This window comes from Mastigoproctus giganteus, chromosome 5 (assembly GCF_048544385.1).
Source record: "Mastigoproctus giganteus isolate SK-2022 chromosome 5, ASM4854438v1, whole genome shotgun sequence".
In the NCBI taxonomy this organism is placed as follows: Eukaryota; Metazoa; Arthropoda; class Arachnida; order Uropygi; family Thelyphonidae; genus Mastigoproctus; species Mastigoproctus giganteus.
The window spans coordinates 2,159,939-2,181,924 of record NC_143579.1 but is presented as its reverse complement, the minus strand read 5'-3'; the positions used below and the strand labels follow the sequence as shown (position 1 = coordinate 2,181,924).

General features: G+C 38.2%; 1 protein-coding gene across 2 annotated transcripts in view; it reads left to right on the top strand.

Moving 5' to 3' along the window:
* Mer (ezrin/radixin/moesin family protein merlin) overlaps positions 1-21,986 on the top strand; it is a 514,590-nt gene that overhangs the window by 348,414 nt on the left and 144,190 nt on the right. For both annotated transcript variants that reach the window (XM_090373044.1, XM_090373043.1), the window contains one exon: positions 4,493-4,578. In XM_090373044.1, the coding sequence (XP_090229170.1) occupies positions 4,493-4,578 (86 nt within the window). The remainder of the gene's footprint in view (positions 1-4,492; positions 4,579-21,986) is intronic.

The following is a 21,986-nucleotide window of genomic DNA, read 5'->3' as shown; positions in this document are numbered from 1 at the left end:
GAGTTGGAGTGTGTTGTAGGCCTAATGACTCTAATGAGTGCAATGAACAATTATACAGAGAAATAGAGTGGGCTAGTAAATCAGAATGTCTTATAATGGGGGATTTTAACTTCCAAGATATTGAATGGAACTTGTGGATTAGTTACTCGCACACCAGCAGGATTTTTGTGGATTTATTCGATGATTATTTTCTGCAGCAGCAGCAGCATATTCGAGAGGCAAACCAGAGAGGGTAATCCTCTTGATCTGGTTACCAGCAGTGATTATTTATGTATTTAGAATTTGCAGATAAAGGAACCACTAGGTGGCAGTGATCACAGTGTACTGATGTGGAATTTACTTAAAGATATAATTACCATCAGGTATAAATGGAGGGATTTTTGCTTCCATAAAGGTAACTACAGGAGTCTCAGACAGTTTTTAAATCAGGCGACACAGAAGCCAGAAGCCTATAGCAGATATAAGCTAGTGTGTAATCAAGTCACAAAAGAGAAGGCAGATTATGAGAAATCTTTGGCAAAGGATACTAAGAAATTCAGAAAAGGCTTCTTTGCTTATATAAACTGTAAAAGGAAGGAGATGAATCAGATTGGTCCACTTGATATTGATGGTTTGACTGTTGATGATCCTGCTCAGATAGCTGATAAACTGAATGACTATTTTCCGTCTACATTCACACATGAGGAGTTATTAAGGGAGGAAAATGCCAGAAGGTTATCAAAGTGTAACAGGGTGCTTAATGATTTTGTAATAACTAATAGCAAAGTGGAAGAGAAATTGTTGAACTTAAGCATAAGAAAGGCTCCTTGTGTGGATGAGATCTATCCAGTTCTATTAAAGTAAATGGCAAAGGAACTAAGCAAACCCTTAGCCATAATTATCAGAGCATCCTTGGACTCGGGGGAAGTCCCCACGGACTACAGATGGTTTGTATTCCCAGTTCACAAAGGGAGATTGAAGGGTGACATGAGTAATTACAGACCAGGTAGTTTAACTTCTGTTCCAGGTAAAATGATGGAGTCACTTGTTAAAGATGCATTGCAGGATCATCTAGATAAGACTGCAGCAATAATTCAGACATGACATAGGTTTGTTAAGGGAAGAATTGTCTGACAAATTTGATTGAATATTATGATTTTGTTACAAAGGAACTGGATGCAAAAAATAATTTTAATATCATTTACTTGGATTTCAGGAAAGCTTTTGATGCTGTTGCACATCGAAGACTGCTGCACAAATTGGAGCAGAATGGTATTAAGGGTAAGCTGCTACAATGGAGAAAGAGGTGGTTTAGTGGGAGAAGACAGAGTGGTAATCAATGGATGCTGCTTTTCATGGACTAATGTTATTAAGCGAGTGCCACAGGGTTCGGTTTTGGGCCCACTGTTGTTTTTTATATTTATCAATGATACTGATGAAGGTATATCAGGCTTAGTGTCGAAGTTTGCAGATGATACAAAGGTTGGCAGGGTTGGTAATGACAGTAATGGCAGTGTGCTACTGCAACAGGATCTAGAAAATTTTGTACAGATGGTCTGAGAAGTGGCAACTGAAGTTTAACATTGACAAATGCAAAGTATTGCATATGGGTAGAAGTAACTCCAGAGGAACATACCAACTGTGTGGTACTACACTTAGGGTGGTAGAAAATGAAAAAGATCTCGGAGTAATTGTGTAAGTCAGAAGTTTTCTGAGCAATGCAAACAGGCTGCCGGAGTGGGTCATGGGAATTCATCAATGATATACAGGTATTTTGCTAGAAGGAAAAGGAGGTGATTATCCCTTTGTATAAAGCAATGGTCAGGCCACATCTTGAGTAGTGCGTACAGGTCTGGAGGCCGCATTTTAGGAAGGATGAAGATTTGCTCGAGCATGTACATAGAATGGCAACAAGATTGGTGAGGGGAACGAAGGGTTCCTCTTACCAAGAGAGACTTAAGTTCTGCAAATTGTAGTGGCTGGAGACTTGGCTCCTGCGAGGTGATCTGATTGAAGTGTATAAGGACTTGAATGGTTTGAGCAAGCTCAATTCTGACGGGATACTTCCGCTTCCTCAGATTACGAATCTGAGGGGGCATAAATCAAATTGAAGAAAGACAGCTGACAGATGTGTGGAAATTTGCCTTTGGCCAGCGGGTAGTTTTCACACACATGTATTTGATACTCTAGTAATTAGGTACAAACATCTGATGTTGATGGTCTGTGTATAAATGTATTTGTTGTGTTTTGGTATTAATATCTTTGTGAAATTCTGTTGGCACACAATATGCAAATATATGGAAATTAAAAAAATTCGTACTTTAAATTAGTAAATGATGTGCCATCTCTGTGATGTGCCATTTACAAGTGTTTTTTACCATTGAGCTATATATGGGATACAGCTAAAAAAAAAAAAAAAAAAAAAATACACCTTTGAGGAATGGTAATATGTGATAATGACATACATTTTACTTTTTATTCAGCTTATTCGAGGTGCATCCAAGTTATAAGGTCACTAAATTTATTTCTTGCGACATAATCGAAGTATGCAGGACTGCTTTTAGTCTAACTATCAATTAGCAGCTCTTAATGTTTTCAGGAAATGGCATCCTTCACTCACCAAGAAGACGCATAGAAAAAACAATTGTGTCAACTTGTATCAAGCAATGCTTACTCAAAATGCTACATTCAATGGATTCTCCTTTTCCCTGATTGTCTCGATGGATGAGACATGGGTTCTGCTCTTTAATCCAGAAACAAAACATCAATCTGTCCAGTGGAAGCACACTGATTTGCCCTGGCCCAAAAAAAGTTCCATTCCAAAATAATGGCTGCTGTTTCCTGAGATATGAATGGAATAATCCTTATACAGTAAACCCCTGCTATTCGCAGTGGCTGATTTAATATAAAATGAAACCTAAAAAAAAAAAAAAAAATGTGAATTTTAAAACGCCTTGAACATTTTCCACCATAAAAAAACATGGGCGTGGCTAAAATTATCTTTCCCGGTAAAAAAGCGCTCAGTGGGTGGGGGGGGGAGAGGTGACAAAATCGCGAGCATGGATGTTTCTCGCTAATCCTTCTTCAGTATGTGTTATGTGCTTGTCATGGAAGGTTTTGTCGTTTGCTTTTAATTTATATGCTTATAAATTGAATAAACTTATCAATTTATAAATTGATATGCTTAAAAGTGATAAATCTACCATTTTGCAGTGTAAAACAGACTTTTTCTAGTGTGTTAATAGAAGAAAGTGACTTTATTGTGGACAAATTGTTTCTAACCTGTACAAAAATATGGCTACGAATAACAAGGGAAATATGAAAAGATCAAAGAAGGTGATGACATTAGCGAATAAAATTAAGTTATTAGACAAAATTTCTAATGGTGAAAGTGTCTCCTCAGTGGCAAAACATTATAAAATCAATGAGTCAATGGTACGATCAATCAAGAAATTGAAAGAAAAAATCTGCTGTAGTGTTTGTGAAAACGCGCTAATTGCTTCAAAAATGTGCTCTGTAACTCGTGATGTTAAATTAGAAAAAAATGGAAAAAGCTTTAAATCTGTGGATAGAAGATGGAACTCATAATAAAATTCCGTTAAGTTCACTCATCATTTGTGAAAAGGCAAAACTCCTTTATCAACACTTTAGCGAAACTGGTGATAGCACTGGTGGGATAAGTTTTTTTGCTAGCAAAGGCGCTGGTTTGAAAGATTTGTTTCAAATTTCTATAAATGTTACATTTAATATTAAATTCCTTCTTATTTTCATTTCGATGCCGTATGCTTGCATTTCACAATGTACTGTCTATGTACATAGTCATATTATGAAGGCACATATCATACATACATAGACAAAAATTTAAACTAGTTTTTCTTATATATTTCATACTTTGGAACGGAACCCCTTTATTACTATGGGAGCCATAACTCAGTATTCGCGTTTTCGGTATTCGCGGCATTTCTCAGGAACGTTACCCCTGCGAATAGCGGGGTTACTGTACATTGTTTCCTATTGCACTACAGTGACAGGAAATCATGTGAAAAAGTTCTGAAAAATAAAAGTTTCTTTCAGCACTCGGAAAAAATGCCCACAGAGAATGATTGTGGGAAACACTGTCCTGATGAAAATGAATGACATTTTTTTTCATCAGGACAGTGTTTCCCACAATCATTCTGGAAATGAGCAAAATGTTTTTGACCTATATTTTGATCTATATTTTGATTTTTTTTTAATCAAAAACAAAGTGGTCCTTTCTTTTCCAAAATTTTCATTTATAAACATTTGAGAACTTTGTACTGCTAAGATCAAAACATGAGGGTTGTCCATTCTGCTTGTTCTTATTTTACATTTGTAGCTCGACTGTTCAAAATATACAGTACATGAGATTGTTCATTTTGTCTTAATAATTTTTCTATATATTTTACAATTAAATTTACAAATAACTGTAATTTTTGAAATGTGTATAAGTGTACGTACAGTGTTTTGCTCCATATTTTTTTATTTCTCCCAGACAGAAGAAGAGAAATTAGTAATGGAAAGGAAAGCACAAGAAGCTGAGCTGTTAGCTACTAGAATGGTAGAAGAATCTGAAAGGAGGTGATATAAATAATAAGTTAACAGATTCTTTACATGTAAATAAAATTAACCATATATATATATATAAATAAATTATATATATATATATGGTTGATGATGATTACATAATAGAATGATGATTAAATAAAAATAATGCCAGCAGCATGGCAAGACAAAAGAGCGAAAATAGTCAAAATTAAACAAAGATTGAGCCAACAGGGAGGGAAGAGAAGGGTAACAAGAGTAAAAATATTGCAGCAGAAACTCTCCAATATAATTTAGAAAATCTAAATGCAAAGATAATAAAATAATCAATTAAATTTTGAATGCCAATGAAATAGAAATTTAACAGCACCCCCTCTGACAGGCACCAAGTCCAAATTTATGTGAAATATCACCAACAGAGATGTAAACCAACTGCAATAAAATGAAACAAAAATAAACCAAAAATAGACTGACCATACACCCCATCTCAACAGAGGACCACAAAGCCAATAATGGTCAGGGAATTTCTGCACTTCGATCACTAGACAATTCCCTGACCATTATTGGCCTTATGGTCCTCTGTTGAGAGGGGGCATAACGGTCAGTCTCTTTTTGGTTTATTTTTGTTTTATTTTATTGTAGTTGGTTTACATCTCTGTTGGTGATATTTCATATAAATTTGGACTTGGTGCCCGTCAGAGGGGGTGCTGTTAAATTTCTATTTAATTGGAATTCAAAATTTAATTTATTATTTTATTATCTTTGCATTTAGATTTTCTAAATTATCTTGGAGAGTTCCTGCTGCAATATTTTTACTCTTGTTACCCTTCTCCTCCCTCCCTGTTGGTTTGATCGTTATGTTTAATTTTGACTATTTTCACTCTTCTGTCTTGCCATGCTGCTAGCATTATTTTTATTTATTTTTTTTTTAATCATCATCTAATTTATTTTTATATTTCAAGCATCATGTAGAGGAATATGCTCTTTGCTGCCTCTGATGTTTGCTTTACCTTTTTATTTTTATTATGAAATATTCAGTTTTCAACTACTTTAAACATTATTTAAATATATGTATACGTGTATATATATATATCAATAATGAGAGCAGTTTATAAATATTTTATATAATGTAATATAATCCATTAGTGCTTTTTCTTTACTTTTTACTATTGACTATCGAATCCTATTTTTCTTACCTCCTGAACTATTAAAACAATTCAAGGGAGATTGAGGTACTATTACTATTCTTAAACCTTACATCCGTTCTCCTTATTTTAGCGATAGCTTCTTTTGTACCAATTTATATGAAAATTATAGAAAATTATTTTGTGTGTTTATTTATAATTAAATTATTAAAATTAAATTGTAAATAAACACATAAAATAAAATAAAAATAAAATGAAATATTCAAAGTAAAATAATAATATAGCTAATTATAGATATATAGTTACATTGAATGGAACATTAACAAGGGCTCCACTCAATGTAACCATATATTCATAATTAGTTATATTATTATTTTACTTTTACTATTTCATTTTATTTTCATTTTTATTTTATTTTATTATATGTGTTTATTTATAGGGTACAACAAAGAAGTCCAACTTGGGTTAATTAAATTTGGCGCTTTGAGCTAATGAGTATAGTTTTCATCCCTAATACTTTTGTCCAATTTATCTAGTGGTATTATAATTAACTAGAATATTGTTATATAGAGACAGATGTAATGTTCAGTCATAAATTTGATGCCATTAATCTGTTCTGCAACTCTTTCTCTTTCTTTTTCTTATATTATTTTACATAACTTCATATATACAGTGGATTCTAGTTATTTGGGCCACCACTTAATCGGGGTAGCCATTTATTTGGGGCGAATCTTAAAAAAACAGAAACCAATCCAGAAAATATTGAGGGTTTACTTCGCTTAATTGGGACAGCATGCCGTCTAATCGGGGCAGGAGACCGCAGCACTGAAGATTACCCTACGATTGTCTCCGACGGTACCACATGGTTCGGTCGAAGGTCTGGAGGTCACAACCATAAAACAATAAAAACAATTAGCAGTCATCTGTTTATTGGGCTTTTCTGTTAGTGAAATCTATCAGAAACAGACAGTAAACTCTTCTTACTGAATTTGCGATAATACCGACAGCTGGAATTCTGTGGGTTATTGTGGTGAAATGTGTTTACACTTCCATGAAATCTTCAATCATATAGAAAAAATTAATTTTCAGATCTTCTCTTTATTCCGATTTTTAAATCTTTGTAACTCGTTACTCGGTTCTCATTTGCGTATATTGTGTTACTTGCAATTTGTGTGTGCCGTGTTCTTTGTTATTGATTGCTTATCTTTTTACTGTTTTAAATTTTAACCCCCACCCACAAATGTCAATGAACAGAAATGTCAACTAGTACTGTACATATTACAGTACATATTAATTATTCCGATTATCACATATATGCTTCCGATTTTCACATATTTTTTAATTGGTAAGGTAATAAAGGGTAAATTTCTGCTTAATATATCTTTGCTTTTATAGCATGTGGATAATATTCCTCCTATTTTCACTAATTAGAATCGCTGTTTAATAGAATTAAAATTCAATTCAACAAACGTGATCACAATGACCGGCGCTTACTGCACATCGTATAGTGAATGGTACTTTACTATGTTGCGTTCGTCGTAGCGTGATTTGATTGTACAGTGAACCAATTGTAAAAAAGGGGGGGTATATTGTATTTTTAACTATTTACGTGAAACTTCGGATAATTGGAGCAGCCGCTTAATCGGGCCAAAATGCACTAGTCCCGATGTGTCCCAAATAACCGGAATGGACTGTATATATATACAGGGTGTCTCAAAAATATTGGTACAAACGTTTAGGGGAGGTAGGTAACATCTAAAGGAATGTGAATCGCATAGGAATCCATAACTGGAAACATCACGGAAAAGTAGTAGCAGAGGCAAGTATTAACAATGGAGTACAAGATGGATGCATTCCATGATGTTACAACAGATGCTCGAAAGTTCCACCATGAGACACGATCCATGTGTGACACCGACGCAGCATGGATTGGCAGACACGGTCGAACACACCTGGAGTTTCTTTGACAGTAGCAGCAGCGCAGGCGAGTCTCACCACGAGATCCATTTCCGTCTCCACAGGCAATTCATACACGATAGATTTGAGGGCCCCCCCACAGAAAGAAATCAAGGCTCAATAAATCAGGTGAGCGTGGGGGGCAGGCAACGGGTCTGCCACGGCCAATCCATCAATGCCCAAAACGCCTGTTCAAATGGTCACGAACACACATTCCATAATGGGCAGGCGCCCCATCATGTTGAAACCAAATGTTGCGTCTCACATTTGCTGGAACATCGTCAAGTAACCCTGGTAGAACTTGTTCAAGAAAGATCGGATATTAAGCAGAGTTCATGTGGCATGGTAATAGGTATGGGCCGACTAAGCAGCCACCGACCATACTTGCCCATACATTTATTGCGAAGCAATGTTGTGCCGTATGGGGGCGCACACCATGTGGGCCCCTCTGCTAATCCATACACTAGGTGCATGTCTGCCAGCTCACAGTTCGTTGGGGAGTACAACGTCTACAGAAAGGATATGCTATTAGTTAAGAAACACATAAAAACCAAGGAAGTGAAGCCAGTCGACATCGCCGGACAGTGCAGTGTTGAGTCAGTTTGGTGTGACATAAGCATTGGGAGATCAAAATTGAGAGTAGGAGTGTGCTATAGGCCTAATGACTCCGATGAGTATAATAAGGAACTGTACAGGGAAATAGAGTGGGCCAGTAAATCAGAGAGTCTTATAATGGGAGATTTTAATTTCCCAGATATTGACTGGAATTTGGGTGCTGGTTACTCACACACTAGCAGGGCTTTTGTGGATTTATTGGATGATTGTTTTCTACATCAGCATGTTCGGGAGGCAACTAGAGGGAGTAATACTCTTGATTTGATTATCAGCAGTGATTCTTCATGCATTAAGAATCTGCAGATAAATGAACCACTAGGTAGCAGTGATCACAGTGTGCTGAAGTGGGATTTACTCAAAGAGGTAACTACCATTAGGGGTAAAGGGAAGGGTTATTGCTTCCGTAAAGGCGACTACGATGGACTGAGACAGTATTTAAATTCTATACATTGGGACCAACTGATGATGTTACCAACAGCAAATTCAAAATGGGAAGCATTCAAAGAACTTATCTAGGAAGCTACTAGGCTTTACATACCAACTAAGAAATATTGTTCAAGGTTTAGGCCAAATGGATGTCAGATGAACTAATGAGGCATATGGCAGAGAAGAAAAATGCATGGGATACTTACAAATTAACACATGACACAGAAGCCTATGATAGATACAAGTTGATATGCAACCAAGTTACAAAGGAGGTTAGGCAGGCGAAGGCAGATTACGAGAAATCCTTGGCAAGGGATGCAAAGAAAAACAGCAAAGAGTTCTTTACTTATGTAAACTCTAGAAGGAAGGGGATGAATCAGATTGGTCCACTTGATATTGATGGGTCATCTGTTGATGATCCTGCTCAGGTAGCTAACAAACTAAATGAATATTTTGCATCGACATTCACACGTGAGGAGTTATTCAGCAAGGGGAATGCCAGAGGTGTATTCAACTCTAGCAGTAAGCTACAGAATCTTGAAATAACTGGGAGTAAAGTGGAGGAGAAACTGTTGAAGATGAACACAAGAAAGGCACCCGGGGTGGATGGGATCTATCCATTTATATTAAAGGAGGCAGCAAAGGAAGTAAGCAAACCCTTAGCCATAATTATGAGAGCTTCCTTGGACTCAGGGGAGGTACCCATAGACTGGAAATGTGCAAATGTGACCCCAATTCACAAAGGAGGATCAAAGGCTGACACAAGTAATTATGCCGACCGGGCTAGCCGAGTGGGTAAAGTACCTGCCCGGCAACCCAAAGGTCGCGGGTTCGATTCCCGCCTCGGGCTTGGATCAAAGTACTGCAAAAACCTTGGGAGGTGCAATATGGCCACAGAAGCCGATGCGCCAACAACTACCAAAAAAAAAAAAAAAAAAAACAAGTAATTATAGACCTGTGAGCTTAACTTCTGTTCCAGGAAAATTAATGGAGGCACTGGTTAAAGAAGCACTGCAGGATCATTTAGACAAGACTTCAGTTATAGCTCAGACACAGCATAGTTTTGTTAAGGGGAAGTCTTGCCTGACCAACTTGATTGGATACTATGATGCAGTCACAAAAGAACTGGATGCAGGGAATAACTTTGATATTATATACTTGGATCTTAGAAAGGGTTTTGATACTGTTGCACATGGAAGACTGCTACACAAATTGGAGCAGTGTGACATTGGAGGCAAATTGCTGCTATGGATAAAGGGGTGGTTGATGGGGAGAAGACAGAGAGTGGTAATCAATGGACACTGCTCATCGTGGACTATGTTATTAGTGGAGTCCCTCAGGGCTCAGTGTTGGGTCCATTATTGTTTTCTGTATTTATAAATGATATTGATGATGGTATATCAAGCTTAATGTCCAAGTTTGCAGATGATACAAAGGTTGGCAGGGTTGTCAAGGACACTACTGACACTATGCTGCTGCAACAGGATCTGGAAAGGTTGAGCAGATGGGCTGAGAGGTGGCGAATGAAGTTTAACATTGACAAATGTAAAGTACTACACATGGGAAACAGCAAATCCAGAGCAACGTATCAACTCTGTGGTACTACACTGACAGTGGTAGAGAATGAAAGGGACTTGGGGGTGGTTGTGCAGGCAGATATGAAGTTCTCTGTGCAGTGCAGACGGGCTGCAAGAGTAGCTCATGGAGTATTGTCAATGATATATACAGGAATTTTTCCAGCAGGGATAAGGAGTTTATTATTCCATTGTATAAGGCAATGGTCAGGCCACACCTAGAGTACTGTATACAGGTCTGGAGGCCTCATTTCAAGAAGGATGTAGAGCTGCTGGAACGAGTACAGAGAAGGGCAACAAGATTAGTGAATGGAACAAAGGGGTGCTCTTACGAAGAAAGGCTTAAGTTTTGCAAATTACAGTGTCTGGAGACTAGGCACCAGCGAGGTGATCTGATAGAGGTGTATAAAGCCTTGAATGGTTTAAGCATGCTCAATGCTGATGGGATTCTTCCTCTAGCTCAGAAAAATCACCTGAGAGGGCATAAATTCAAATTGAGGAAAGACAGATGTAGGATAGACGTGCGGAAATTTGCCTTTAGCCAGCGGGTGGTTGGTTGGTGGAACAGACTTCCATCCCTTGTGGTGGAGGTTGATAGCCTAAATAAGTTTAAGGCTCAGCTGGACAGGTATTTTGAACGAACAGAGGGGTGAAGTGGAAGTGGGTTTTTTTTTTTTTTTTTTTTGGCTGATGCTGCATAAGCTTGCTTTCTTGCATCAAATGCCTCTACTAATGCTAATGCTAATATCAATGCATGCTCTTCGTGCGGCGACTACTGCTTGAATGAGTAAACCAGAAATTTTCCTCTCGCGAACTGATGAACAGTGCCATGTACTGACTTACGGTGACCTTTCCGGTAATGGATTCCTATGCGATTCACATTCCTTTAGATGTTACCCCTCTCCCCTAAACGTTTCTACCATTATTTTTGAGACACCCTGTATATATATATATATTGCTCATACTGTTCTGGTTAGTTTTAAGTATCGTTCGTGTGATTTCATGGCATTCGGCTTCAGCATTACAGGGTGCCAGTCCAATTTTATGCACATTTGCCTCACAAATTTGGCATAATTAATTTTTAATTAATGTGTTCATAATTATTATCAGGTACATATTCCTTCTGTAATGCTCTACTTAATTTATTCCTTCCCTATATGTGGATTGTTTCTACATGTACTAGTACTAATTTTCATTGTATTTGCATTTTATTTGGCCTACCCATTCTGATCTTGTGATGTAAGAATAGGCAAAAATCTGAGCACTATTGTCAAATATGATGCTGAATCATACCATACTTATTTACACATTAGTAGCTTGTGTGAGAACTGGTGCAGTAGTTTGCTTTGCTGAACATTGCATATATATGATGTCAAAGCTTATATTACATTTTGCAATTGTATATTTGTATTACAATTAAAAACTGGTTATAGTTCTGCAAATTGCAGCACCTGGAGACTAGACACCTGCAAGGAGATCTATTGAGGTGTATTAAGTTGAGTAAGTTGCATGCTGATGGAATCCTTCCTCTTGCTTAGACCACTCACAAGAAGACATAAATTCAAACAGAAGAAGGTTGGTTGCAGGGTAGATGTGTGGAAATTTGCTTTCAACCAGGTGGTGGTTTATTGTTTGAACAAACTCCAGTATTATGTTGTTGAGGTGGGTAGCTTGAATAAATTCAAGAAAGAACTAAATGAACTGTTAGAAGAGATAACAGGTGATATGGGAAGGTTAGCTCTTTCTTGCAGAGATTACAGGTGTATAAGCTTGCTGTTTTGCATAATTTACCACTACTAATACTGTGTGTGTGTGTGTGTGTGTGTGTGTGTGTGTGTGTGTGTGTGTGTGTGTGTGTGTGTGTGTGTGTGTGTGCGCGTGTGCGTGTTTGCGCGCGCGCGCCATTGTTGCATAAAGCCATTCTTTCTAGGTGTATTCATATCTCTAAAATCTTAACATGAATTAATCATCGGGCTTTAGAAAGTTTGGCAATCAGAATATGTATAGGCATCTATGGAAAATTTCCAGTTACATCTTGTAAAGATAGCTGGTAAATGTATAATAATTTCTTCAGTAAGTATTAACTGTTTTAGTAATTTTAATATTTTATTAATTTTCAGTTTTATTTAGCGGTGTTTATTTAGTTATGCTCAATTTCATTTCCAAGATTTGACACAGTGCAGTTATTCAGTCTGGCTATTGAATGGGACAGACAGCTCTGATAAACCCAGGTTATACCTTTCCATCTTCACTGTATATATCATTTCACAATCTGCTTTTCCACATCCTGAAGTATTAGATTTTTGAGGATAATGGCAGTTTCAGCTTACCTATAAAATGCTATTTTCCACCTCTCTTAGCACAGGTCTCAGACATAAACCTTGTGAAAAGTTTTGCAATCACAGTAGATAACTAATAATTGCATATATGAGTACATTAATACAAAAGATTTTTAATTCTAGTTATTTAACTGTTTTGTTTAATTCCATCTCAGTTTTTGAAAATTATATACCCCACACATTGCACATAGACACTATACCTGGCCCAACTATTGGGATGGAAATGATGAACCTGAGTTACATTTGGTTCATGCTTTTTCTGCTCTTTTTCTGTTTTTTCCCTTCACTTTCATATCTTTCTACTGTCTGTTTACAGTTCTTTTCATCTCCTAGACTTTTAGATTTCCAAAAAACCTAATAGTTCAGGAGATGAAAAGATTGGAGGTTTTCTGCTTTCCTTTGACAAACTATTTTTAACCTATTTAGCATAAGTGACATACAAAACTCTTCTACACTAGTGCATACTAGCTCTCTGATGCCACTGGATTTTCTCACCGAATAAACTTGTATGTGCATACATGACCATTCTATTAAATTATGCTCTGACTTGTTACAATATATGATATCGTAAAATGGCTCTTTATTAGGGTAGAAGGTGAAATAACATTTAAAATTCTTTCCAGTGTTGACCAAACAGGGAAATGAAAAAGTCAACCAGAGACAACCAGTATGTTTCTGTTTCTCAACTAAGTTTGAGAAGAGTAATCACAATTTTAATATAATAGAATATTAAAAAAATAAAAAGAATATTATTCCAGAATGATATATATAATCAATTTGTTTTCGAATCATTATGAATATTCAAAGAATTAAATAAATAAATTACGTGCCATAATAGCATACCCTCTTTGCAATACCTAGAGGCTTTACAAAAAGAAAAATATCACAGTCCATTTCATCTTGTCTTGTTTGACAGTTGATTTTGCTTTTGTGTAGCATGCATCATTGTAGCATAAATGATTATTATAATTATATAAGATTGCATAGATATTGATGCAGAAATTTAATACAGATGAGTGTGAAGTGCATTACTGTGTTAGGTTGATCTTGTGTTAACTTAGAGACAATTACTGTTATCTCTGATTCAACGTAAGTTGCAAATATCTTTTTAAATTGCATTTTTATATTGAATCTGCTATGCATTTAAAAATCTAAGATACCATGAGTACAGTTGTTTCTAAACTTATTGGCTTCTCATCAGCTAGTGGGTGGTCTCTATTAGTTGAACCTGTGCAAAACAAGTGAACAATTGTTTTTGGTCTAAATGAACAGCCAAACAGTGTAGGAAGAAAGTCCATTTAAACACAAAATAACCATTATGTGTGAATTCTCCTAAGGTTGTTCTAGCCCTCTGCAATACTATTATATAGGATTTACAGTAAAATATATTTGTAAAAGAATAAGAGAAGTTTGCCTCAGTATGATCATAGAACACTTCCGTATGATACTCTCCAGAATTTAAAACAAATATTACATTACAGTACAAAATCAATTGAACACAATTAAAAATTAAGTAAAAAATTAAAGAAAATATTGCAAAATGATTTTCCTTCCTAAAGTTGACAACCCTTTTCGACTGTATGTCGTGATCACAGAATCATGCTCACCAAATAGGGGTAAGCATGAATCTTAAATAGAATTATTTGTCTATGCACATAAAAGACCATGAATCAGATATTAGATATGGCTGGCAAACATTAACAGAATTCTCATGTAATTTAATTTCAATGGTTTCTGCAATTAATTTTTTTGTTAATTACATTGAACACTAAGTATTTTGGCCTTGATAGATAAAAGAATATGTTTTTATTAACGGCATGAAAGGCTAATTCTGACGCTGCTGAACAAGGAGCATGAACTGAGGCTGCGTGTTGATTAACAGGAAAATTCAGAGGAAACCACATAGAACCTTGGTAAGGAGAGTTGCAGTCGCCACAAGAAATGTTTTATACCAGGTCATTTATTTGTGTTGCAAACGAGGAAAGGATTCTAGGATTGTTCAGTAGAGTGTGCAATTTCCGTATTGGTCTAGCCATAATTTTAAATTCAGTATCTTTAAAGAATCTGTTAAGCTGTTTGTGCCACTGTTAGCATTAGCATTTGTAGAACCATTTGATGCAAGAAAGCAAGCTTATGCAGCATCAGCCAAAAAAAAAAAAATAATAAATAAATGAATAAATAAAAAATAACTACTTCCACTTCACCCCTCTGTTCGTTTGAAATACCTGTCCAGCTGAGCCTTAAACTTATTTAGGCTATCAACTTCCACGACAAGGGATGGAAGTCTATTCCACCAACCAACCACCTGCTGGCTAAAGGCAAATTTCCTCACGCCTATCCTACATCTGTCTTTTCTCAATTTGAATTTATGCCCTCTCAGGTGATTATTCTGAGCAAGAGGAAGAATCCCATCAGCATTGAGCATGTTCAAACCATTCAAGGCTTTATACACCTCTATCAGATCACCTTGCCGGTGCCTAGTCTCCAGACACTGTAATTTGCAAAACTTAAGCCTTTCTTCGTAAGAGCACCCCTTTGTTCCATTCACTAATCTTGTTGCCCTTCTCTGTACTCGTTCCAGCATCTCTACATCCTTCTTGAAATGAGGCCTCCAGACCTGTATACAGTACTCTAGGTGTGGTCTGACCATTGCCTTATACAAGGGAATAATCACCTCCTTATCCCTGCTAGAAAAATTCCTATATATCATCGAAATACACCATGAGCTACTCTTGCAGCCTGTCTGCACTGCTCAGAAAACTTCATATCTGCCTGCACAACCACCCCAGGTCCCTTTCATTCTCTACCACTGTCAGTGTAGTACCACAGAGTTGATACATTGCTCTAGGTTTGCTGTTTCCCCATATGTAGTACTTTACATTTGTCAATGTTAAACTTCATTTGCCACCTCTCAGCCCATCTGCTCAACCTTTCCAGATCCTGTTGCACTAGCATAGTGTCAGTAGTGTCCTTGACAACCCTGCCAACCTTCGTATCATCTGCAAACTTGGACATTTAGCTTGATATACCATCATCAATATCATTTATAAATACAGAAAACAATAATGGACCCAATACTGAACCCTGAGGGACTCCACTAATAACATTAGTCCACGATGAGCAGTGTCCATTGATTAACACTCTCTGTCTTCTCCCCCTCAACCACGCCTTTAGTCCTTGAGGTTGTCACAGACATTCTCTCAGATATGCCAGACAAGCTGTTCTTGCTACCTGGGAGTCTAAAACACTGATGGAACTGATATTCGGATGACACTTAAGTCAAGTGGACCCAATTTCGGCGAAGTCCGGACGGTCTATGACAGCCAAATCCTCTGCTTGCACCTTCACGATGGTGGGACTGTTAGTAATCCTGGGTATAACCTCCATGCACAAGTACGTGGTGGGTGACCACCCAGGTGTGAACCAACGTAAGCAGGGGTCGAGGTGTGGTGCCTACACCACATGGAGGAACGCTGCCCCCTCTATGTTACCAGGCAGTACTAGGTGGTAGATGACTCTCATCAACCGGTGAAATACCACCACTTTGCTTATTGGAGGCTTGAAGTGGAGGAACCCATGTTTAGTCTCTAGAGCTAAGTTCCGGCCTACACTTCCCTATCTCTTCCATCATGCAGTATGAGTGATGATTTTTGAGGTTATGATGACTCTCGTGGCGAGATCCATTATTCCTTACATTTCGAGGGTACAGCTCTAAAACGGTGTTCGCAGGCCGGCCGCTAGATAGTACACCTCCTAGAGAGTAACCTATTGCTAACTCTCTAGGAGGCTTCCGGATCAGCTAGTGTATAATCTTGCTACCTCTACTCTGCCAGATAGTGACTGGAGGGAGTCCGAGTAGTTTGTATGCGGGGAGCATTGTCGAGGCCACGTTATGTCAAGGATCTGGGTATATTCTTACCACATGTACGCCATATCCAAAAATTTCATTACTTCATACAGCATGTCCCACCCACTTTTTCTTACTATTGAATACACCATGAATTGTCAAAATAATAGAGCAAGCTTATCTGCGAAAAGATCTAAACCTCCCAAGGACTTCCTAATTCATTTCACAAATATACGTGGTCTTAATTCCAATCTCAACGATGTCCATTTCCACTTGCAGTCTTCCAAACCCCATGTACTTTTTCTGACTGAATCTCAGTTATCAGTTGATTCAACTACTTCTCATCTCAGATGTCCAAATTATTTGCTGTATGATTCCTTTCGCCTCAAAGGTGGTACTTGTGCATATGTCCGTTCTCATATTCCCTGTCAGAGACTTGGCAATTTGGAATCTCCTCTCTTTGGTCTTCTCTGGCTTAAAATCTCTCTACCTCATTGTGTCAAATTCATCTGTTGTCTCTACCGTTCTCCCAACTCCACTAATCACTTGGAGCTCTTTGACTTCCTCTCTTTGCAACTTGACTTTCTCCAGTCCAACTTTCCTAACAGTGAGGTAATTTTCCTTGGTGATTTTAACGTTCACAACTCCAGCTGGCTTCCATTTTCTAGTCACACCAACCCAGCAGGTCAAGATGCTGAGGCTTTTGCAAATACTAATGAACTAGCACAGATTGTTCATTTACCTACAAGAATACCGGACAATCCTAATCATACAGCCAATACGCTTGATCTTTTTCTCACAAACAACCCTTCTAAGCACAAGGTCGAAGTGAGAGGTCCTTTAGGCACTTCAGATCACAACTTGGTGATTATCTCTTCTCCAATGGAACCTTTATCTCATGGCTATTCCCAACCTCGTATTGTTTGGCATTACAAGAATGCAAAATGGGATGACCTGCGAGACTTCTTTTCTTCTTTCCCTTGGTCTGATTACTGTTTCAAAACTTCTGATGTCAACGTTTGCTCAGATCGTGTCAGTGAAATTATTCTTGCAGGAATGGAATCCTTTATCCCACACTCCACTTTAAAATCTCGTCCTTTATCTAAACCTTGGTTTTCCAATAAATGTGCTAAGGCTGTTTGAGAGAAGAATGTTGCATATCGTAATTGGCTTGTTTATAATTCTTCAGTTTCATTTTCTGCCTACACCAAAGTTCGCAACAATTGTAAAGCAGTTGTTAATCAGTCCAAACTAGAGTTTGAACAGGCTAAGAGTAGAAAACTTGCTTCTTGCCCTAATGGTAGCCGAACATTCTGGTCTCTTGCCAAAGCTATTGGCCGCAACTTTTGCCCATCTCTGCTCCCACCTCTGTCCAAACCAGATGGTTCTGTTGTCACTTCAGCCAAGGATAAAGCTGACCTGCTAGCCTCCCATTTTTCTTCCAACTCATGTATTAATGATCTTGGGAAAACACCTCCCACCATTCCCAACACACTCCATTCAATGCCTCCTGTGGTCTTCCGTCAAAAGGATATCAGAAGGATTTTGATGAATCTTGATGCTAAGAAAGCTCCAGGTCCTGATGGTATTTCTCCACTTGTTCTCAAAACTTGTGCTCCTGAACTTACTCCTATTCTTTGCCGCCTTTTTTCACTTTCTTATTCCAAAGGTGTTTTTCCTTCTGCTTGGAAATTTGCTCATATCCAGCCAGTTCCTAAAAAGGGTGACAAATCCCTCCCATCCAATTATCGTCCCATTGCAATTACTTCTACTCTTTCTAAAGTAATGGAGAAATCAATTAACCGCCAACTCTTAAACTACCTAGAAACCTTCCGTGTGATCAACGATCGCCAGTATGGATTCCGTCAGTGTCGATCCACTGGTGATATTCTGGCTTATGTTACCCATTTATGGACTAATTCAATGGAAAGGTTCGGTGAAACACAGGTAGTTGCTCTTGACATCTCAAAGGCTTTTGATCGTGTTTGGCATAAAGGTCTTCTAAACAAGCTTCCATCTTATGGTTTGCCAACTGTTTTTAGTAATTGGTTATCCAGTTTTCTCTCTGATCGCTCACTGAGGGTGATGGTAGATGGCTCTCTGTCTTCTAACTTCTCCACTAATGCCGGTTTCCCCCAAGGTTCAGTTCTTTCCGCCACTCTTTTCCTCTTGTATATCAATGACCTTCTTCCATTGACTGGAAATCCTATCCATAGTTTTGCCGATGATAGCACATTGCATTCAACTTTCCATTTTGAGAAACCTTGTCCTGCTCAATCAGCTTCAAGTTCTCGAAAATCTGCTGCCAATTCCTTAAATGCCGATCTTCAGGTAATTCTCCACTGGGGCAAAGACAGCTTAGTTGATTTCAACCCTTCTAAAACTCAGTCTTGTCTTATATCTCGCAAAAAGGATTCTTCTGCTCCTATGCTTATCTTTAGTGACACTCCGATTTCTAGGCAAAATGATATATCTCTTTTGGGGATTACCCTGACTTCTAATCTCTCTTGGCACAAGCACATAACAAATATTGCTTCCTCTGCATCTAAAAAACTTGGTTTTCTCTTTCGCTCTCGGCGTTACTTTTCTTCCAAACAGCTGCTCATTCTGTATATTTCGCAAATCTGCCCTGCCATGGAATATTGTTCCCACATCTGGGGTGGTGCCCCCCAAAACCTCTCTCAGGCTTCTTGATTCCATTCAGAAGAGGGCAGTTAGGTTAATTAATGATTCCTCTCTAACAGAGTCTCTCCACTCGCTTTCTCATAGACGTACTGTTTCTGCTGCATGCCTCTTCTAGAGATACCTCCATGGGCACTGTTCTTCTGAATTGGCTTCTATAATTCCCACTCTCTCTTTCAAAACAGTCCGAACACGTGCCGCCAACAGCCATTTACTGTCCAACTTCAAACCCACAGAACCAACTTTTCATCTTCCTCATTTATTCATTCAACTGCCGTTTTCTGGAACAACCTTCCTTCTTATGTATTTCCTGAAAATTACAATCTACAGAAGTTCAAGTCCAATGTCAACAAATATCCTCTTTCGTCTTCTCAACCTCCAACCCAAGCACGGTACTAAGTACTATAGGTTCTAATACCTCTCGTGTTTGGGGTTCTCATAAAAAAAAAAAAAAAAAAACCCTTTATCCATAGCAGCAATTTGCCTCCAATGCCACACTGCTCCAATTTGTGCAGCAGTCTACCATGTGCAACAGTATCAAAAGCCTTTCTAAGATCCAAGTATATAATATCAGAGTTATTCCCTGCATCCAGTTCTTTTGTAACTGCATCATAGTATCCAATCAAATTGGTCAGCAAGACTTCCCCGTAACAAAACCATGCTGTGTCTGAGCTATAACTGAAGTCTTGTCTAGATGATCCTGCAGTGCTTCTTTAACCAGTTCCTCCATTAATTTTCCAGGAACAGAAGTTAAACTAACAGGTCTATAATTACTTGTGTCGCCCTTTGATCCTCCTTTGTGAATTGGGGTCACATTTGCACATCTCCAGTCCATGGGTACTTCCCCTGAGTCCAAGGAAGTCTCTCATAATTATGGCTAAGGGTTTGCTTACTTCCTTTGCTGCCTCCTTTAATATAACTGGATAGATCCCATCCACCCCAGGTGCCTTTCTTATATTTATCTTCAACAATTTCTCCTCCACTTTACTCTCAGTTATTACAAGATTCTCTAGCTTACTGCCAGAGTTGAATACACCTCTGGCATTCCCCTCGCTGAATAACTGCTCATGTGTGAATGTCGATGCAAAATATTCATTTACTTTGTTAGCTACCTGAGCAGGATCATCAACAGTTGACCCATCAATATCAAGTGGACCAATCTGATTCATCCCCTTCCTTCTAGAGTTTACATAAGTAAAGAACTCTTTGCTGTTTTTCTTTGCATCCCTTGCCAAAGATTTATCGTAATCTGCCTTCGCCTGCCTAACCTCCTTTGTAATTTGGTTACAGATCAACTTGTATCTATCATAGGCTTCTGTGTCACGTGTTAATTTGTATGTATCCCATGCATTTTTCTTCTCTGCCATATATCTCATTAGTTCATCTGACATCCATTTAGGCCTAAACCTTGAACAATATTTCTTAGTTGGTATGTGAAGCCTAGTAGCTTCCATGATAAGTTCTTTGAATGCTTCCCATTTTGAATTTGCTGTTGGTAACATCATCAGTTAGTCCCACTGTATAGAATTTAAATACTGTCTCAGTCCATCGTAGTCGCCTTTACGAAAGCAATAACCCTTCCCTTTACCCCTAATGGTAGTTACCTCTTTGAGTAAATCCCACTTCAGCACACTGTGATCACTGCCACCTAGTGGTTCATTTACCTGCAGATTCTTAATGCATGAAGAATCACTACTGATAATCAAATCAAGGGTATTACTCCCTCTAGTTGCCTCCCGAACATGCTGATGTAGAAAACAATCATCCAGGAAATTCCCAAAAGCCTTGCTAGTGTGTGAGTGACCAGCCCCCAAATTCCAGTCAATATCTGGGAAATTAAAATCCCCCATTATAAGACTCTCTGATTTACTGGCCCTCTCTGTTTCCCCGTACAGTTTCTTATTATACTCATCGGAGTCATTAGGCCTATAACACACCCCTACTCTCAATTTTGATCTCCCAATGCTTATGTCATACCAAACTGACTCGACACTGCACAGTCCAGCAATCTCGACTGGCTTCACTTCCTTGGATTTTATGTATTTCTTAACTAATAGCATAATCCCTCCTCCCTTCCTGACCTGTCTATCCTTTCTGTATACATTGTACTCCTCAAGTTGTACACTTTGGCACTAATGATATTAAGAGTAGGAGACCGGCGGAATTACTTAGCAAGTACAGGTCACTGTTGAAAAAAAGCCGTGAATTAGGGTTGAACTTGAAAGTGTCTGCAATTCTGCCCAGACACGATAGGAGGGAGTATATGATGAGAGCCTTGTCGATCAATTCGGCCCTGGAGGGATTGTGCAAGGCTCAAGGGGTAGAATTTTTTTCCGCCTGGACTGTACTTGTTAACAGGAGAGATTGCTTCTACAGGGATGGGATACACTTAAATAGAAAGGGTGCAAGAATTTTTGCTGATGCTGTCGAGGCAGTGTTAGGTGGGTCGGAAAACTGCTAGTTGGGGGGGATACAAGGACTAATAGATTGACAGTAGCCACTGGCACAGAGGTGAAAGTGATTCTTGCACTGCTTCTATTGAAATGAGCAGAAGCCTGGAAAACAAGATGCAGGATATTTCAGAGACTGCTGGTAGCCATTGCGGTACAAGTAAACACATGGGTTGTGTTAGGGTAGCTAAGAATAGAAACAGGTGCATGTATACCTGCGTGTACACCAATGCTAGGAGTTTGGTAAATAAATTTGATGAATTTGAGGTATTGCTCAAAACATCAAAGGCAGATATTGTTGGGATATCAGAGACGTGGTTTCACACAGATATAAGTAATGCGGAACTGGAATTTGGGGAATACAATGTGTATAGGAAGGATAGACAGGACAGGAGGGGAGGAGGGGTTAT